Source organism: Anser cygnoides, chromosome 1 (assembly GCF_040182565.1).
Source record: "Anser cygnoides isolate HZ-2024a breed goose chromosome 1, Taihu_goose_T2T_genome, whole genome shotgun sequence".
In the NCBI taxonomy this organism is placed as follows: Eukaryota; Metazoa; Chordata; class Aves; order Anseriformes; family Anatidae; genus Anser; species Anser cygnoides.
The window spans coordinates 107218391-107237504 of record NC_089873.1 but is presented as its reverse complement, the minus strand read 5'-3'; the positions used below and the strand labels follow the sequence as shown (position 1 = coordinate 107237504).

Sequence of the window (19114 nt, the reverse complement as noted above, 5' to 3'; positions counted from 1 at the left end):
GCCTAAACATTTATCGTTCTCATTGATAGTAAAAGTATTTTTAACTAATGGGATATCATTGCAACCTATTTTTCCTTTTTTTTCTTGACTACATGTCGAAATAAGGATAGCCAATAGACATCTTAAACAGTGGCAGTGATTTAAAGACATCTTCTGCTAATATCTGCTAAACTCTAAAAGGTGATTAATGCAGGAGGAAATGGAATAAGTTTGTTCATCTTATTTGTATTTCTGTTGCTTAAATAGATATCTGTCTTCTACCATTTTTCACCTGGAAAGCTGATAGAAATCATTTTTACAGGGTGACACCATTATAGTTTCACATGCTTTTGTTGTATATACAATGAATGACAGAAAGGTTACATAGTTTTGATAATTAAAAAATCAAATGCTCGTAATCAGATTATAAAAGGTGTTGCTCACATTGCCTTTGGTAACTACATTCAAGCATAACTACCATAGAAGTAAAGGAGAGCACAGATCCTCAGCTGTGGTGCAGACAGCATAACTGTTCTCTGATGCCTTTAGGTAATGTATTTCTTGACAGAATAGCTTTGTACAGGGCAAAATCATGACTTGAAGATACATGAGCAGATACCACAGGCATAATTGCTTTTGCCATTCCTAAGTGAAGACCATAATCACAGATGACCCATCTATTTCAGATTTCTGCCTTGCATGCTCCTTCTTAGATTGCACTCAGAGGGTCACATAGGATGGGTATGCAGCGCCCATGCAATGCCTCTGTTGCCTTTTGGACTCTCCCGAGTTTACCGAGAGGTAGCTGAGGACTGGTAAACTGAAGCGCAGGCAAGGAAGTGGTTTTCATACTGTGAGCTTACTCCAAAAAGATGAAAAAGCAGAAGCCCATAAGTACCTTATATGAAAGTAATCGGTAAGCAGTGATGGTGGGAGATACATGTGACTCCATTATATGCAACTCCCTTCTTCAACGTAAAAAAATAGGGACAAATCTTACATGTTGGATATTAGATTGTAGATATGTATATATTATATAGATATGATATATATAGATATCAACATATAGATATATATATCTATATCGATATATAGATACATATATCTATAGATAGATAGATATAGATATGTAGATATTAGATTGGCTAGTTCATATGATACAATACAAGGCTAGAGGCATATCTCACTCGCTCACCCTCACCATGGTGCAGATTTAATGAGGTGGTGGAGCAGAGGGTTACGTCTTCTCACTTGCCCTTCTTGCACCACTACGCCATTGTGAAAATGCTGGGTCACGTCACCCATTGCTTCCCTCACAACAGATTTCAAATTTTAGTGTAAACATAGTGAGGGAAATATAATACCACATCATGTTTAAAGAATCCTTCCCCTTTTCTCTTTTAAAAAGAGATACTGTGAACTAGCCTTTGGCAGTCCTTTTTATTTTTCTCTGAGATATTTCTGTGTATATCAGATTTAAATTGCTGGCACACACACTGTCCCAAGTGTTCAGATTCATTACAAGCTATGAAGATAATCTTAAAATCTCTGGGTATCAGAAATGCTTGAGTTGTTTTGATCTGTGGTCTCATGCTGTTCAGGCTCTGGCTTTATATCTCTGCTAAACAATTCCTAAACCTCTATATGCAGCTATATATTTTATAGTGCACTGTAATCTTAGTAAAGAAGATACATTGATACCAAACTAACCCCTTCTTAAAATTCTTTGGTTACACTGATCTCTAGTGGTTAGTTATTGAAAACTTCTCAAAAGGCAGAAAAAAATGCCATATCCTGTTACAATTTTGTTGAGAATCTGTCATAAACAGATGACTTGTTCACTTAAATCACAAGGCTAATCTACTTTTATTTCCATAACATGCATCAATTAAGTGTCTATTAAAGAAGAACATGTACATTTAATGTTATATATAAGAGAATATTTTGTGTTTATAATTAAAACATGATTTAAGCATGAAGGACTGTAGCCAAAATACTATGTTTAACAGTTTGATAAACTAATCAAACTAATGTGCTTTTATATATATTAGAGAGAGAGTGTTACCTGGTGTGCAGATACTTGTGACTTAATTATACTTTTATTCTAGAGAACACTGTTTGAACAACCGGGTGGTTCATCTGCAATGTAACATTAAACGTAAGTACAAACACCCTGGGAATGTTTCACACAGAAATCAGATTGTTCAGTCCATAAAGCATAATGTTTATAGTTTGAATTGAAAGGTTAGGGAATGGACTATAAAAACTGTACTTGTAATGATATAAACACAGAAAAATTTACAATCTTCACTTGTTTTCAGAGTTAAGTACACACTGCAGTTGGGTCTATACTGAAAACGTATATATATATAAAAATGTTAAGGTCTCAGAAGATAACACATCTAACTCCAAGTTACAAAGTTGCATTTTGATTTCAGCTATAAAATGACTTCCTTCATGATGATAGCATTTTTGAATAGCAGGTCAGGTAGTACAAAGCCTATTTTTTCCAAGAATATTAACTATTCAAATAAAATGTACCATAGTACCCTACAAATCTATAAATCACTATTATTATTATTATTGTTGTTGTTATTTTAGCTTGTGGACAACGCTTGGTAACTCAGAACAATAGAACAAGGATTGTAGGTGGAAGTGATGCCAGAAGAGAGGCTTGGCCTTGGGTAGTCTCACTTCATTTTAATTCCATGCATCTTTGTGGAGCCTCCCTTGTCAGCGAGGAATGGCTGGTGACAGCAGCACACTGTGTATATGGGTAATGTTCATTGCACTCATAAATTAACACATGCTATTACTCCCCCAACATGCAAGTATCCTAATGGTGGGTGGCTGTCAGTAAAGCTGGGTTGAAGTGTAGTCCTGAGCCATCAGTCAGTCCTACACAGAGCAAAGCATACTTTCAAAGGATTGTACTGAAAACACTCAGGAATGACACTTTTTTGAGGCTTATTAGATGTTTTGAAGTAAATTAATATAAATTCACAAGTGCATCTTTGTCTCCACTGACTCCAGGGCATCATGACAACTAGCTGAGATGATCATATTACATCCATGCCATGTCTTTTCTTTGTGATTTGAAGAATGACGGTGAAACACTTGTTTTATATGCAGGTTCACTAAAGGGGCATGAGATAATGAATAACGTGTGATACTGATACAAAAAATTAAAAACTCGCTCATTGTTTAATTACTGTGTTTTGAAGCTCATGGAGCTTGGCTAAAGGCTCTTTTACTTACTGGTAAACCCTCAATCTGTACTTTAAAGCAGAGAATCAAGGAAACTAAGAAGCATTTTCTGAACAATGAAGAATTACATTTTAAACATATGGTATTAATACCAACCATTTGCACTTAAACCATGAGTAATTTGGGCCCCCATTACTTACTTCAATCTTTGTCAATGCTGTAAAGTACGAGGTGTTTCAGAAAGGTATATTCAGTGTTGCCTGTTCCTCCTGTATACTGCTATTGATTGATCAAGATCGGCTGTATGTAATTGGAATGAATCTTGATTTATGTGCATTGATTAGACAATAATGGATGCTCTCTAGCTGGTGTTATTTATACCATTCGAAGAAGTGATACATATTAAAATACTTTCTAGGGTTTGCCTCCATAACATCTATCATACAAACACGTTATGTAGAAGACACCCAGAAACTGGAATGGCAAAAAAGAAACATTACTGTTCAAAATTACAGTAGAGTTTTAATTATAAATAGCTTAACAATAATGCAGTGCAGACTGTGCCAATATATGAGTGCCTCCTTATTGTATGACAAGAGCCATATTCCTGTCACAAAGACATTGAAATGAGGAGGATCAAGCCCTCTTAGTTTGCACACAAGTCCACATCTATTTTGGTGCTTCCTTTTCACTTATATCACCTTTCTCTTTTCACTTAAGTCTCATTTTATCACCTTGACTTTGCTGTAGTTTTCCTTAAGTGCAAGCTTCCAGTTGCATCCCTTAATTCTGAACATTTATCTTAAATGCTCCTAATTTGGAACATCATAACCTCTTGATGTCAGACTAAAAGATAAGCAGAAACCAATTTCATACAATAAGGCTGAAAACTTATTTTTGAAAATACTAACAGGTCTATTAAAAAATAGCAAATATATAAGTTCTCTAACTTAGATACAGTCTCAAACCAGGATATGTAACCCAGAAAAAAAAAAAAAAAGGAAAGAAAAAAAAAGAAAGATTATGCCATAGTTTGTCTAAATGTATTGTTTTCAATTTAGATAAGAAAATTAAGAGACCAATTTTCTGAGTCAGTGAGCTGAAGCATTTTCTACAACATTGTAAATCTATTATTCTTCAGATAACTCCATAATAATTTTCTAACTGGGACCAATATTAATTGCATTATGGGCAGTCAGCAGTATTCTTCCCAATGTTTAAAAAGCCATAGCAATTTAGTTAATGTATTTTCCTCCACTGCATTGCTGTCTGATTAATTCTTATAAATAATGCATTATAAGGTTAACATCAAGAATCAACCACATATTTCTACAATATGGATGTTTAAAATGGTATTACTATCACAAAATTGTAAGCACAGCCACTACGTTTTCATATTTATTTTGAGAAAATGTGAACGTGCTATGAATTCCTTGGAGGTTAAGGATTAGCATTCTATCTAACATATTTTTCAGAACTTTCATTAATCATTCAAAATTGTGAATATTCCTTGCAACTTCTAGGAGGCATTTACAACCATCTAAATGGAAGGCAGTTCTTGGCTTGCATGACCAATTGAATATGACACACCCCTCAACAGTAATTCGATACATCGATCAAATACTTATAAATCCTCATTACAATAAACTTACAAAAGACAGTGATATTGCTCTGATGCATCTTCAGTACAAAGTGCAATATACAGGTAAATAAGTGAGTTGGTATTTTACCATAAAATGTATTTATTCTATTATGCTAAACTCTTAACTGTGCTAAGCATTTGAGGGTGATGGAATGGCTGTACATTTTTTACAACCTAATCAATCAATCCAGTAGTTTCTGGTTATTTTTCCCCCAAAAGTGAATTTGAATTAATGAACATTTTCTTTTGTGACTCCATAAAAAGCAGAATACAGGAAAAAGGTTGAAATTGATTGCTTATTTCACATTCACAGACTACATACAACCTGTCTGCTTACCAGAAAAAAATCAACACTTTTTACCAGGAATTAACTGCTTCATTGCTGGCTGGGGTTATACTACAAGCGGAGGTGAGTCATCTGTGGGAAAATTATAACAGGCATGAAGCCAGGAGGGAAAGTCTGCTCCTGATTTCACAGGAGCAAAAGATTAGAGATGTACTCCATACAGAAATTTTGGAGCTATCCCACTCACCCACTAGTTCTTCCCCAAAACAAAGTAAAAGAGTTACAACACATTTATTAAAAAAAAAAAAAGCATATCTATAACCATTAAATTATGAAGAAAGCTTACTGCATCCCACGTACGAGTTACAATGACTGCTTTTCTCAATATGAAATATGAACATCTTATTTCCAGATATTTGGGGATGGGGAAGGAAGGGGAGGAGAAGAAAGCTCAGTGTTTCTGAAAACATGCAAATGATTTTCTTCAGAAGTCAAGCATACTGACTGTAGTGTGAAATGTATATTCTGTTCATATATCCCCTTCTCCAGATTTGGAGTCTCTGTAGAATAACAAACATGCCATTTCACTTCCATGGTTGCTTATAAATATTTGCACCTCCATTTTCAGAGTAAAATTGCATTTAAAGTTTCAGGTAGAAACCAGTAACAGAAATTTTTACAAAAACTAGAAATACCCAGTCAAAGTTATACAATGAATAGTGTGGAAACATTGGGCAATCTAAGCTTCTAAGCCTTTAATTAGCTCTCAGACCTCTCCACAGTAAGTTCATAGTCACTGATTTTAATAACCTTGATTCAATTATAACCAAATCCAGTCCCATTACACAAATGAAAAACAGGATTCAGTTAATGAGCACCATTTAATCAGTGATTGTGTTTCAGGGGCATAAACCTGAATAATACAGCAGTGCAGCAGGGCTTCCTACTGTTTGGTAACATGCCCAACATGTTGGAACAAGAACAAAATTATCGGTGTTCTGAGCATGTTGTACATATTTATTGAAGGACGTAAACGTAGTCTGTATGTTCATCAGGTTCCACTTCAGATATATTGCAAGAAGCAGAGGTCCCTCTCATTTTAAATGACAAATGCCAGCAATGGATGCCAGAATATAGTATTACTGAGAATATGATCTGTGCAGGCTACGACATGGGAGGAATAGATTCCTGTCAGGTAAGGATAAGTGACTCATTTTCACTGCAAGCACACAGTACATCTAATTATGGGAAAAAGTGATCCTCCAGTCATTAAAACCTGGACTGTGAATCACTGTGAATGTAATTTCTACTCACAATATTTTGCCCTTTTAGTACTTTATCAGGATACATGTTATAATAAAAATTTGTTTTGTATCATCTTGACATAAACAATCTTATAGAGAGATAAATGTGAGGACTGGAAATTTTCTGCACAAAACTTTGAATAATTAGTTCTGAGTAATTCTATGGAGGAAAGAGGAACACATTTAGCAAAAAGCAGGGTACAGAGAAATAAATACCAATACATCAAAATCTCAAAAATACCTCACTCAAGGAAAGTGAGAGAGCAATGATGCTTTTCCCCAGAATACGTAGGCTCTGGAGAAGTTTCGTAAGTGAACATCACAGTATTTTGGAGAGGCTGCCTTTCTGCATTTGTCTCGTAGGCTGCTTACTGGGGCTCTCAGTTCTGTCCATTCCCAATCTGCTTTTAATGTACTGCATATCCTTGAGGGTATAGTCAGTGTAGGCCAACACATTTTTCTTCCAGCAATGTGGAATCTACACCATGGAGACTGCATGGTTCTCCTCAAGTCTGATAAGGAACACTCTCACATAATTGATCTTGCCTTATTGCCCTAAGCCTTCCTCAGGTGCAGTGACTTTGGCTACTTTAGTTAAAGAGGAGTGTATGCAAGCTTACTTTAATTTTCTTTTCCTTCAGCCTCTGTGGCTTTCCTCTTTCCTTTTTGTTTTCTACCCCTCCAACCGAAAAAAAAAAAAAAAAAAGTGTAGCGCCATAGGTTGATAAAGAGTACAAGTGACCAGCATTGTGATCAATGGCCATTCAACCATGAGCAAAGAGGAACAACTGATTCCTGATACTGCTTCAGCCTTTAGGCTGCTGTCACAACCTTTGAACTTTTGTGGATGCTCTAGATTTATGGGCAGAAGTATTTTAATGGCTGAGTCTCCACAGAACTCTTCCCCAAAGCTCCCTTCAAAGCGCCACAAGAAGCCAACAGTAATACTGGTTGAACAAACTAGCTCCAGAATAGACAACAAAAAATGATCATTGTTTTCTTTTTCATCAAAACAAGACATGAAAGGTCAGGCTGTGGGATGAATTAAATTTATCTCCCACACTCTCTTGCAATGCTACATCTGCTAATCCATTGAGAAAGAGATGGCAGAAAAGTACATCTCCTCTTCTGGCAATCTTGCCATCATTTTCTCTAAATTTGAAATTGCCAAAGGTCGGGGGACAGAAAATAGAACTGTATTTTAGCTAAATAGACTCAGCTGTAAAATAATTCTACACATTTACCCAAGCTTTGTGAAAAACGAAGGGCTAAATGTATAACAATCATTTGAAACTCAGTCCTCTACTAAAAGACTGATGAGAGTTTAAAATCACATTCTTTTTTATTATTTAAAAAAAGATCATAGATTATTTATAGATTATAAATAAGTATATAAATGCATAGAGATTATATATAAACTTTTAAAAATAGATTATTTCTGTGTTTTCTGTATGGAAGAATCCATATTAATCTAATTTCTGGTGTCCAAGGCATAAAAAGATACAATGTTGTTCATGATTAAAGATCATCAAGAAAAAAACCACCATAACCAACAACCTCTGGTTAACAGTTGACACTGTTCACTTTTAACTTTTTAATTGCATATTGCAGGGAGATTCAGGAGGCCCTCTGATGTTTGAAGATGGTAACAAGTGGGTTTTGGTAGGTGTAACATCATTTGGCTATAAGTGTGCACTTCCCGAACGACCAGGAGTGTATGCTCGAGTCACCATGTTTGTGGACTGGATACAAAATACCATCTATTACCTTGACATTTTTTAATGATAGAAATTGAATTTAAAGGTTGAAAGTAAGCCTGTATAATAATGCAAAACAGACTAGCATTCAAAAACACACAATTAGAGAAACTGAAAAGGTATCATTCAAAATACAGTCTGGATTTAAATTTAGGGAAGCAAATATTAATAATTGAAAATTACTTTCTTTATAAAAAATTGAGAGAGATATCTCAAAACAGATTCTATACTTTTTAATAGTTTTATAATTTTACTTTTTCCTTTATATGAGAGGTAATTCTGCTATCTATCCACTGTGTGGGGAAACAGTTTCTTTGAACAGCAGTGTATTAAATGCATAGTAGAGGGCTTTACAAAGGATGGGAAGAGAGGGAGGGAAGAAGGAAGGAAAGAAGGAAGAATATTAGTTTTCAAACCACAAATGCTTTATTGAAAAATGGTCTAAATTATTAATTTCAGGCCAGACATTAACTATTTTTATGATTTTACACTATTTCCCAAGGTGCATTCTTATTTCAATGCATAGTCAATTCTTCTCAATAATTACCACGTATTGAAATGAAAGTATATGTTATCTGTTGAAACTGGACTCATGGGAGTTCTTCTACCTTGGCCGTTACAAAAAGCTCTGATGTGATGTTAGTAGATTGTGCATAAAGGTTGATCCTGTATCATCCTGCTTTATAATGAGCAAACTTGAATGTACGATTAAAGTTATCTCTGGTGCAATTTGTTTGGAATTAATAGAGTTAAATAAAGATGGAATATAGGTTTTTAGTTGTCTTTTTATGCAAGTGTTTTGGCAATTATTCAAATAATTACAGATATGTACTTGTGTAGACCCTGGCACAGACTGACAATACTGCAACTTCTTCTCATAAAATACAATATATTTTTTTTAAAGTCCTGACAATAATGAAGATCATGGTGAATAAAATGTTCTTTTGATATTTTATACTTTTTCTGTCCTGGGGACTTTTAATGTTGATTTTGTGTTTTGTTTAAAATCTATCCTGATTGCCTATTAACAGCATTCCAAACTGTAAAAAGTATAGGGAAAAAAAGCTGTTTGATCTTATTGATCTCTTGTCTAAATACAGTTCTATTAAAATACTACTCTCTTCTTGTTAAAATGCCTTAAATTCAGTGGTGTCTGAATGTTGGCATAAGGTGATGTGTATTCTGCTTATAGCCTAGTATAGAAATTTAATGCCTTCTAATTCCGCAGCACCACATGAAAATACAAAATGCATTCTAATTTACTGGATATATGTATCTATACGTATACACATAGATCAACAATTTTTGTAAGGAGCTTCAGTGCTTGGTGTTTACAATGCTAAATGCCGATATGAAGTGTAAATTAACTGGCTACAGATATTCATTTTATTGTTAATCTGTTTTTAAACTATGTGTGGGGGGGGAAAGTTGGTTAAAATATTGAGAGTTCAAAACCTTATATTTAGTAGTGGTCTGTTTCTCCTGTTCCTCTCCTTCACTGGAAAAAAGCCAATGAAAATAAAGTGCATTCTCTGATCAAGTATAAATTGATGCGGATGAAGCAATTACATTAAAACACTTAATTAAAATGTGACATGATTTCAGCGTTATTTACCATACATCACTATTGTAAATGGCATTTCATTCTGTTAATGAAATACAAGAGCCAACTCAAAGCATACCCAGTTACTAGAAAATGTGCTTCCCAGAAATATAGTATCTTTCTGTATTTTTTGCTTCCCAAAATGCAAAGCACAGATGTATTTTGAGGTATACATTAATAAATCATTACCTCAAACTTAAAAATTTCCTATTATAAACTCCCATACAGAAATATATATATATAATGTTGACTAGTATACTTAAAAATAAACATTTTATTTCAACTATGTCTAGATGAAATCAACATAACCTTCTTAGTCAAGCACATTTTAACCTTCATTCAGCATCCATTATTTTAGTATGCCCGTGTCATATTAGCCTGTGGCGAAACCTGTTTTTACTGTATTAAAATATGTGGGCAGCTTGGATTATTTTTGATTTGAGTTTGGCCTGAGATGCTTCAAAATAGGGTATGGATGCTTGATGCTGATACATACTTGCTTGCACCTAAAATGATTAAAAGGTTAAAGAAGGAAACAAGAGCTTTCTCTCCGAAATGCTTCTTGCTTGAAAAAGGCCAAGATCACTATGGAAAAAAAAAAAAATAAAATTTACATTCCTTGGGGATGATTGGAGCAGGAAGTATAGTTTTTTAGAATGCCAAATTGAAGTCATGCTGTCCATCTGAGGCCTAGTTAAGTTTTTACTCTTCTTCGTCCTTCAGTTCCTTGCCTCACACCTCCTGCTGCTGTCTGCAAGAGATTTAGGGAGATAGTGATCAGAAGGGAATGTGGTTGCCATGAGCTGACCCCTTAGCTGTAAGTAGAAGCCAAGGAGCTGCTTCAGAGTGGCTGTAGTTGATGAAATCTGTCACCTGAAACTGCTTCTTTCTCCAGTCTGTAGAATTTAATGTGAATATGAAGGACAGAAAAGTGATGGAGTTTTTTTGCCTTTTTTTTTTTTTAATAGCAATTCTGTTATCACTACTATACCATTTCACGTAAATAACTTTGGTTTTCCTGGATTCTTTAAGCCCCACAAAAATCCAAAGAAAATACCTACACAAAGTCTAATTTCTAGGTATTCAGTCTAAAAGTGCAAAACACCTGTTTTTCCCCCTTTCCTCTCTTACTACCAGCCCTATCTCCCTTTTGCATCTGGAAATAGGAAAATAAAGGTGAAAGAAATTGTGTATGTATGGAATTTATATGTTGTGCACGAAAGAGAATCACCAGCTTAAAGATGGGACTAACTGGTGCAAGACTATACAGTGCATTCTGTGCACCATTTGTTATTTTTAACATAGGACTCTTAAAACTGTTCAGATTGTATTTAGGAACCCAAGTCCTAGGCAAAGGAAATACATGCATAGAAACTATTTCCTTCCCTTGGTCAGGTGAAATGATACATAAATGATATTGGTCCACACTGATAAATGCCCAGCAATCACCTTTGCCCTTTAGGAAAGACATCTGAAGGTGTTTGAGTTCTCCTGACTGCTACATGGAAACTACTCCTGACACTTCTGCTATACTAATCCCAATATTGACTGTCAATGTCCCTTAGAAGCACGAAGTATGAAGAAATGGTAGCTCTGTAGTTATATGTGAATCTTCACTCTCTCTCCTTCCCTATTTTCTTAAGGGAGTTAATCTTTAAAGACCAAGTTCTTATTATCCCAGATGTTCCCAAGAAAGATGAAGCTCTTGGCCTCAGGTGAGTTAAGCAATAATTACGTTAGGAAAAAAAAAAATCTAGTCTTGCTTATCAAGTTTTCTTCCTATTCATAATCACTATAAAGGAAGCTGAAGTAGGAGACTGAGCAAAGAAAGATGTTAAAGCTGATTGGAAAAACAACTACAGAATGTTCTAAGTAGGAGGAGTGGCAATACTTAACGTGAACTACAGAAAAAGCCTTCTTCAAAGAGGAAGTAAAAATCATGGCATAACTGCAACTTTAAGATGCTTCCAAAGGTGTTTCAGCAATGCAATAGCATCGTACCATTAGTATTAGTGGCAGGGAATATTTATAAATGCTTTTTCTTTACTCAGAAAAACTGATACATAGTTCTCTCTGACCTTCAAAAGCTCTACTTCAAAAGCTTCCAGAACACCAACTAGCACAGCGTAGGCATCCCAAAGCATAATATGCTATCGGTTCTGTCCGTCTCTCCCCAGCTTCCACCCAGTGGTAGTTTTCTATTTATATTAACGGAAAACCTGACAAGTGTGAACTCATGCTTTTGAACTCTTGCTGCAAAGTGCAACAAGACCCTTTAGCCTCTCTGCTACATCACCAAACTTTCATCAACAAATCAGCCAGAGTGTTTTTACTAGCACCCTGAGATGCAGTCCTAATGACTGGTAAAACCATTTTATGGCACAGAAAGCTCTTACAGAAGCAGAGAGAATGAACATTAGTGATATTAATAATATCTCTAAAAAAAGGACTTTGAATGCATTGTGGTTACCTCTAGATCTATCAATTAACATAATTAACACTTTTCTAGATAGTAGTCTGAGTGATGTTGGGATCAATTTCTTAGTACTACTTCCAAGACATGACATTTGTCTTCTCTTTGATCCAACATTATGTTATTCCTATCAAACTATTAGTTATATTTAAATAATCTTTAATGTCTTCTTTACATAGACTTACTGAAACAAGTAATTTTATTCTTAAACTCTTTCCCATTGGGATACTTACACTTTTTTTTTTCCTCAGAAAAACTAAAAAAAATTTTACTTAACAACTAAAGGCTGAATTCAAGGGACACCTCACTAACGTTTTACCGCTTGCCAAGTGATTTATGTTGACCTTGTACCAATATGTCAAGAAGATATGGTCACTCCTCAGCAATGTGGATTCATTATATAACATCAAATGACTTTTATGAATCTTTGAATTTTGCCACAGCAGATCAATGTCATAACATGGCAGCAGTCTCTGCCAGTGAGAATGGTTTATATATACTAAAATAATTTGTGCCTTAGGATTAAAAACTGTCTTAAGCATGCAAATAAATACTAAACAAATATTTTGTATCAAACATTTATGCAAAGATAAATAATTGTTACACTGTAAAATTATCAGTTCCATTTACAGTACATCAACTAGGTTACAATGCATGAGAGACTAAAGGAAACAAAGAGGTTTCGTTTAACTACAAACAATCTATCTTAAAACTGATGCACGTTGTAGATATGTCCTCATAAAAACTTCAAATGCTCTGTTCATTTCATTACTCACAACTAGCTAACTTACATCTCTTAGCAAAATAAACACATACCCTTTATTTAGCATGGCATATTTTGTTACTGAATTAATAATCAAACAGTATATAAAAATGATCTGAACGTTTGCCTCAAGGGGAAGCTTAGAGTTCATTCTTGTAGATCATTTGCATTTTCAAGCCATTCCAAGCTAATGTTCTTAGACGACATTATAATACAGCCTGACTGCAAAATGTTATTTTTGCTTTGCTTTCAGTCAGTAAATCATTATACCTCCATGCTACTGTCCTTCCTAGGCGTCTTTGAAATCCATAGTGTGGACTGGTTTGGACTTGTTTTTGTTCTTCCTTTACTGAAAAATAAAAATATAAACTATTTTCAGTGCATGTGTACTTTTACAGGCCCTGAATCAGGTTTGTGATCAGACATGGATCATCCCCTGTTTGATGGCCATTTTTGTTGGCATAGATTCCCCAACCACATAAGGGTCATGCCCATGCTGTGTCAAGCATAGTGCCACAATGGTGGGTCAAAGTAAGAAACTGTTACCAACATTACCAGACCACCCTGTTTAGGAGAGTTCCTCCCACGCAGTGAAGTGAATTGAATGGCATTTATTTTTTATTTTTCAGTTCACATTCATCCACACTTACTCATACAGTATAGTCTTCTCCATTTCTGGCCAGAGACTAAAACCCCTCTGGAAAAGACTACTCTGTAGGAATAGGTGTGGATGATTGTGTGGCCACTGTCTGAGCAGGGCAGGGGAAGACTGATCTCTTCCTTTGTATGGAAGGATGCATGGAGGACAGGAGTATACGCATCCCCAAGCCTGTGTCCAACACACACAAGCCCACCCACCCAGGGTGGCTACCACAACCATGCCCATGCACATCCTGGAGCTGCACCCCTGTGACCGTGACAAATAACGGGTGCCAGCACGTACAGGTAAGCCAGAAAGCCTCTTCCCTTCAGAGCACTACCTAATTTCTAATGAAATAATGGGATATGAGTCAGACTCCTAGCAATGAATGACCAGTAGAAAGCTTCCTTAGGCCTAGTTTTCATTCAACACTGTTGATAGTAGTTTTTTGTGTTTGACTTTGTTTTGTTTTGAGTAAAAAAGATAAAACTGGTCCCAAAATACTTGCTCGGGAACACTGCAAAACCATTCACTCTAATCTTCACAGGGAACCCTGAAGCACACTGTAAAATGAGGCCAGTCTCTCCATATGGGTAGCATCTTCTCTGGTCTGACTTCCACAGTGCACCACCTTCCCTCACTTACATGCTCAAGGACAGTGCACCGCAGTCTGCTGAAAAGAACAGGCACTTTATGAGCCTCTGCAGCTGCATTTTAGTAAAGTATTTCAGTCTCTAGACAGAATATTTCATGCTGATATGTTTTCCAATTAAGTAAAAAACAGAGGAGAAGAAGTGGCCTTTATGCCAGCACATAATTCTGTAAGTTGGAAACCTGAGAGTCAAGATCCCAACAGTACTATACATTCAGTTTTACTCAGTTACTGGTATATAAATGTAAGTGAGTCTGAATTGATTTTAAATGCACTTTGAGGGAGCTGAACAGTTTTCAGTCCCTCCAGACTTACCTCTGAAGTCCTACAACATAATGCATTATGTACCTGAGCCCATTGGAGTAATTGAAAAGACTCCTATTGATTTCAGTGGACTTTAGATCAGGCCACAATGCTATAAACAAAGTAATTGCAATGGATCAAGTAGTTTCAGTACTTCTTTCTTTAAGAAACTGATTCACTACTGCCTCCTAGATTAATAGAGCAAACTCAGGCATGTTTTTTAAATTTCTGGTGAAATGCTTTGAATGGAGAGTTCTTGCCACAGAGCAGGAACAATTTCTAAATAACTTGGGCCAGAACTTTAGCTGTGTAATACAAGCTTATCTTCACTGATTTCCAGCAGCTATACAAATGGTTCAGGAAACAGGTTTTAGTAAGAAAGGTGCAATAAATAGGTTGAGCATATTGCTGGTTTGACCATCAAATGCAATCATAGAAACTGAGACATATACCAGGTTGGAATTTAAACTTTCTGCAAGGCATTCAGATGATAATGGAGATGGGTCTTTGAAGCAGTTTCTCCTTGCTTCCCTGGAAGAAATGAAAGGGAGAGCATCTAAGCATGAATGAGCTGATCATTTCTACTAGCTACAGGGAAGATGATTTGCTTTGCCTTATTACTACCCTTTAAGAGCCCAATGCCAGGCAAAATTAGTCATGACCTTTCAAGCTAGGCATGTCCTGGTTGGCCATGGATTGTGGCTTTCAGAAGAAAGGTCACCATGTTGTGGAAGCCTAAAAAAGAATGAGAAATCAGGTTCATTCGGAAAGTTGGGGATCCCTCCTTCTCCGGCAGGACAGAATCCCTTTCTTAAAGCTCCGCACTGTCCAGCTGATCAGTCGAAGTGGTTGACTCTTTCTTTGATTTGTTTTTTTGCCCAAGAACTGTGTACTTGGGATGAACCAAAATGATTTGTTAGGCAGATCATATGTGGAAATATAACTGAAAATAACCATGGAAACACTTTTTAAAAAGAAAGATTTGTTTCAACAGATACAAACAAAATTTTGATGATACCAGAATACAGATGAATTTTAATGAAAAAAAAAAAAAAAAAGATTTTGTCTTCCTCTATTAAAAGCTTTAGTACAACTCAAAATGAATAGTCTAAAAAAAATGTTTTTGTTCTGGTTAAAAATGTTTTTGTTCTGGTTCAAATCTATTTTCTTCCTGATTTTTGTATCATTTAGTCTATCAAACCAATAAATTAACAGCACAATCTTCCAAGATGAATTTCCAATACCTGTATCATGCAATATTTACTTCTTGGAAGTTCAGATTAATTAATTCTGTATGAACTGCTATAGCATCAAAGGCCTGATCAAAGCCCATTGAAGTCAACACTACTATTTCTATTGATTTCAGTGGGCCATGAATCTCTCATTGTCTTCCTAAGACTATTTGAGAGCCTCAGCCTCCACAATCCTTTTTCAGAGGGAGAAAAATCTTCCAGAAAAGGTATGAACATATATGTCATTATACTTACCAATAAATCCAGGTCCATTATAACATGTGTTCCAGATTTAGATTATTTATATAATTGTTATTGTTGTACATAAGATTCCTTTTTTATTATTTTTTCTTTGAGTTGCCAACCTTTTATAGCCCAGCTGCCAAGGTCTGGATACAGCCTTTCACAAGCCTGAATTTGCCTGCCATAAAGAGTTTGGAAAGCATGCATTTTCCTTTTCTTTATAGGGAAATGTGTATCATTAAGACACAATCTATTTTATACAGCAGACTTCATAATACCATTTTTATATGTTCAGTTCTCTCAATGAGACGTATTACTAAGAAGAGTTAAATGAGAAACACAAACTAAAAGACTAAAAGTAAGGAGCAAAAATCTTTTTTTCTAATTTTCTGAAACAGTGATGTCAAATTCCCTGCTAGCGTTTCTGCACTTCAAGAGAATAGGGATAACAAAGCTTCTGAATCTGTTACTCTTTTTATTTTATAAAAATAATTGTTATCCATAAAACATACTTCAGTTTAAACTTCTCTGACTACTTTAACTTGAGAACACTCTATGAAATGAATGCAGAATGAAAAATATCCTTGAAAGTTACAGAAAGACTATTTCAGAAAAAAATGCATATAGATTATCATATTTTGGTATAACATATTTTGAGAAGGAAAAATGTCAAAAGTATTTAAGTGTGAATCAAAACATATCCTGTTTCACAAGCTGAAATGTTTCCTATTTGCATAATAATAATGACTGTTTGAACCATCTCTGTGTATGCATATCTATTTAACTTTATATGTCTTCTTTGACAGATAAATGATGTACAAAAAAAGTTGCGCTGGCGTGTGGCTCAAAACTAATTTTTGCTTTTTGTTTTCAATTTTCCTGCTCTGGTAGCCCATCGTGCTCATATGGGATGTGAACTGAAACATCGTTAAACAGCTGCTAGTCCTTCTCAGAACAATTGGCCCTTTTTGTCAGAAAGTGAATTGAGTCCTTGAGTTTGCCCTGTATCACTGAGGACCCAATATTACTCCCTAAAGCCCAGATGCTATATAGGAGGTAATCATGATGGAAGAGGTGAAATAAAAGGGCTGACAGTAGCTCAGTGTATTAATTGGTCAGCAAATCTTCTTCAGAAACAGGTAAAGTCCTAGTGGCAACGTACTTTGAGAGACGTGGAACTATTCTAATTTATCTGTGGAAAAGTCTGAAGGTGAATGTTCAGCTCTAACAGCTGTAAACTACTTGGATTTTAATAGATGAAAAGATGGTTCTTTGCATATTTGGGGACAGATGTAAGCAGTCTTTCAGTATGAATAGCTTGCCAATGGAAACATGAATTCCGCTTTATAGAACCAGTTTGAATTAGTGTGTTTTACCTTTTATGAAGCATCTGGAAACAGCAAGTCCCAAAAGCCACCAGTATCAACAGCAGTAGTGGTATAGTGGGTATTACAACATAAATTAGATTTGGAATTATACCTACAAGACAAAAGAAGTTCTCATTAATGCCTCCCATGTTGAAATACACTTGACCATGTGAGTAAAACTCTGGAATAAAATATCAGAAATACATTATGTTACAGAGAAAGGAAGAGAAAGGAAGAGAAAGGAAGAGAAAGGAAGAGAAAGGAAGAGAAAGGAAGAGAAAAAGGAAGAGAAAAAGAAAGAGAAAAAGAAAGAGAAAAAGAAAGAGAAAAAGAAAGAGAAAAAGAAAGAGAAAAAGAAAGAGAAAAAGAAAGAGAAAAAGAAAGAGAAAAAGAAAGAGAAAAAGAAAGAGAAAAAGAAAGAGAAAAAGAAAGAGAAAAAGAAAGAGAAAAAGAAAGAGAAAAAGAAAGAGAAAAAGAAAGAGAAAAAGAAAGAGAAAAAGAAAGAGAAAAAGAAAGAGAAAAAGAAAGAGAAAAAGAAAGAGAAAAAGAAAGAGAAAAAGAAAGAGAAAAAGAAAGAGAAAAAGAAAGAGAAAAAGAAAGAGAAAAAGAAAGAGAAAAAGAAAGAGAAAAAGAAAGAGAAAAAGAAAGAGAAAAAGAAAGAGAGAGCATTTATGCATTTATTCTGTAGGAAGAGCTCCAAAAAGATGACTCAGCAATATCAATAATAAAATACTACTTCCCCAATGTTATGCAAAGAATACCTTGACAATTTAAATTCTGACATTTTCTTTGTGCATCAGTGCACGATTTCCAATTTTGTGATTGAAAAATCAAGTATTTAAAATGATTTCTACAGTGAATATAACCTCTCTACTCAGTCGCTCTTAAATTATGGTTTCCTGACTACACAGGACTACAAGAGGAACAAACTCTGCTGTTTTCTTCCCATTCCCTTTAAAAGATGTATATAAACTGTCCCAGAATAATGTAGAGAGAGATGAAGATGCCCCCCTGCAGGTTCCTGGGCAAAAGGAGTGGGAAGTGGTACAAGCTGGGACTCTATTATCTGCCTAGAATAGAAGATGAGGTTTACAGCTTCCAGAAAGGGTCTGTTTTTCAATAAGTATATACCTGTGTTTTATAACACTATACACATAGGGTACATATTGTGAAGACTTTCTCACCCATTGTTCTCTTCTGAACATATTTTCACTAGCAAGGATAAAAGCTGGGTTTGTTTGTTAGTGTTAGATTAATCTTTGAATGTTTTTTTTTAAATAGTAATATAAATTTCAAAATACAGTTCATCAATATATCTGTTCCTCTGGAGCTGCAAACAGTGGGAACAGCAGCTGGGAAATTCGCTCAAATTCAGCCAACAAATGTGGAAAGGTAGTGCCAACTTTCCATAATACTGTGCTGTAATCCTGTAAAATCCTGAGTTGCTTTTCAGAGTTGTTCCATTCCTTGCATTAAGGCCATGCTACCACACTTAAAGAACTGCAGGGCATAGGACATAATTCAGGACATAAATTGCTAAATGAAGTACCTGAGAGCATTATAGTAAGATCCCAGGCAACCATTTTCAAAATATCAAGCACCTTCTTTACTACTTTCAGCAAAGCATTTAACCACTCTTGGCATGTGGGGTTGGTATTGGACA

The 19114-nt window shown here is 35.3% G+C and overlaps 2 protein-coding genes across 12 annotated transcripts in view; one reads left to right on the top strand and one right to left on the bottom strand.

Annotated features, from left to right (window-relative positions):
* TMPRSS15 (transmembrane serine protease 15) overlaps nt 1-8200 on the top strand; it is a 57715-nt gene extending 49515 nt beyond the window's left edge. Inside the window, exons 23-28 of the mRNA XM_066977596.1 lie at nt 2088-2137; nt 2581-2755; nt 4710-4891; nt 5142-5237; nt 6170-6309; nt 8030-8200. Coding sequence (XP_066833697.1) covers nt 2088-2137; nt 2581-2755; nt 4710-4891; nt 5142-5237; nt 6170-6309; nt 8030-8200 — 814 coding nt within the window. The remainder of the gene's footprint in view (nt 1-2087; nt 2138-2580; nt 2756-4709; nt 4892-5141; nt 5238-6169; nt 6310-8029) is intronic.
* Nucleotides 3689-19114, bottom strand: part of CHODL (chondrolectin) — a 37611-nt gene continuing 22185 nt past the window's right edge. For 2 of the 11 annotated variants that reach the window (XM_048080017.2, XM_066977555.1), the window contains 3 exons: nt 17461-17563; nt 13285-13363; nt 3689-10529 (listed from right to left, as the gene is read on the bottom strand). In XM_048080017.2, the coding sequence (XP_047935974.2) occupies nt 10473-10529; nt 13285-13363; nt 17461-17563 (239 nt within the window). In that variant the 3' untranslated portion in view covers nt 3689-10472. The other 9 variants (XM_066977569.1, XM_066977562.1, XM_066977578.1 and 6 more) reach the window with 7 other exon arrangements.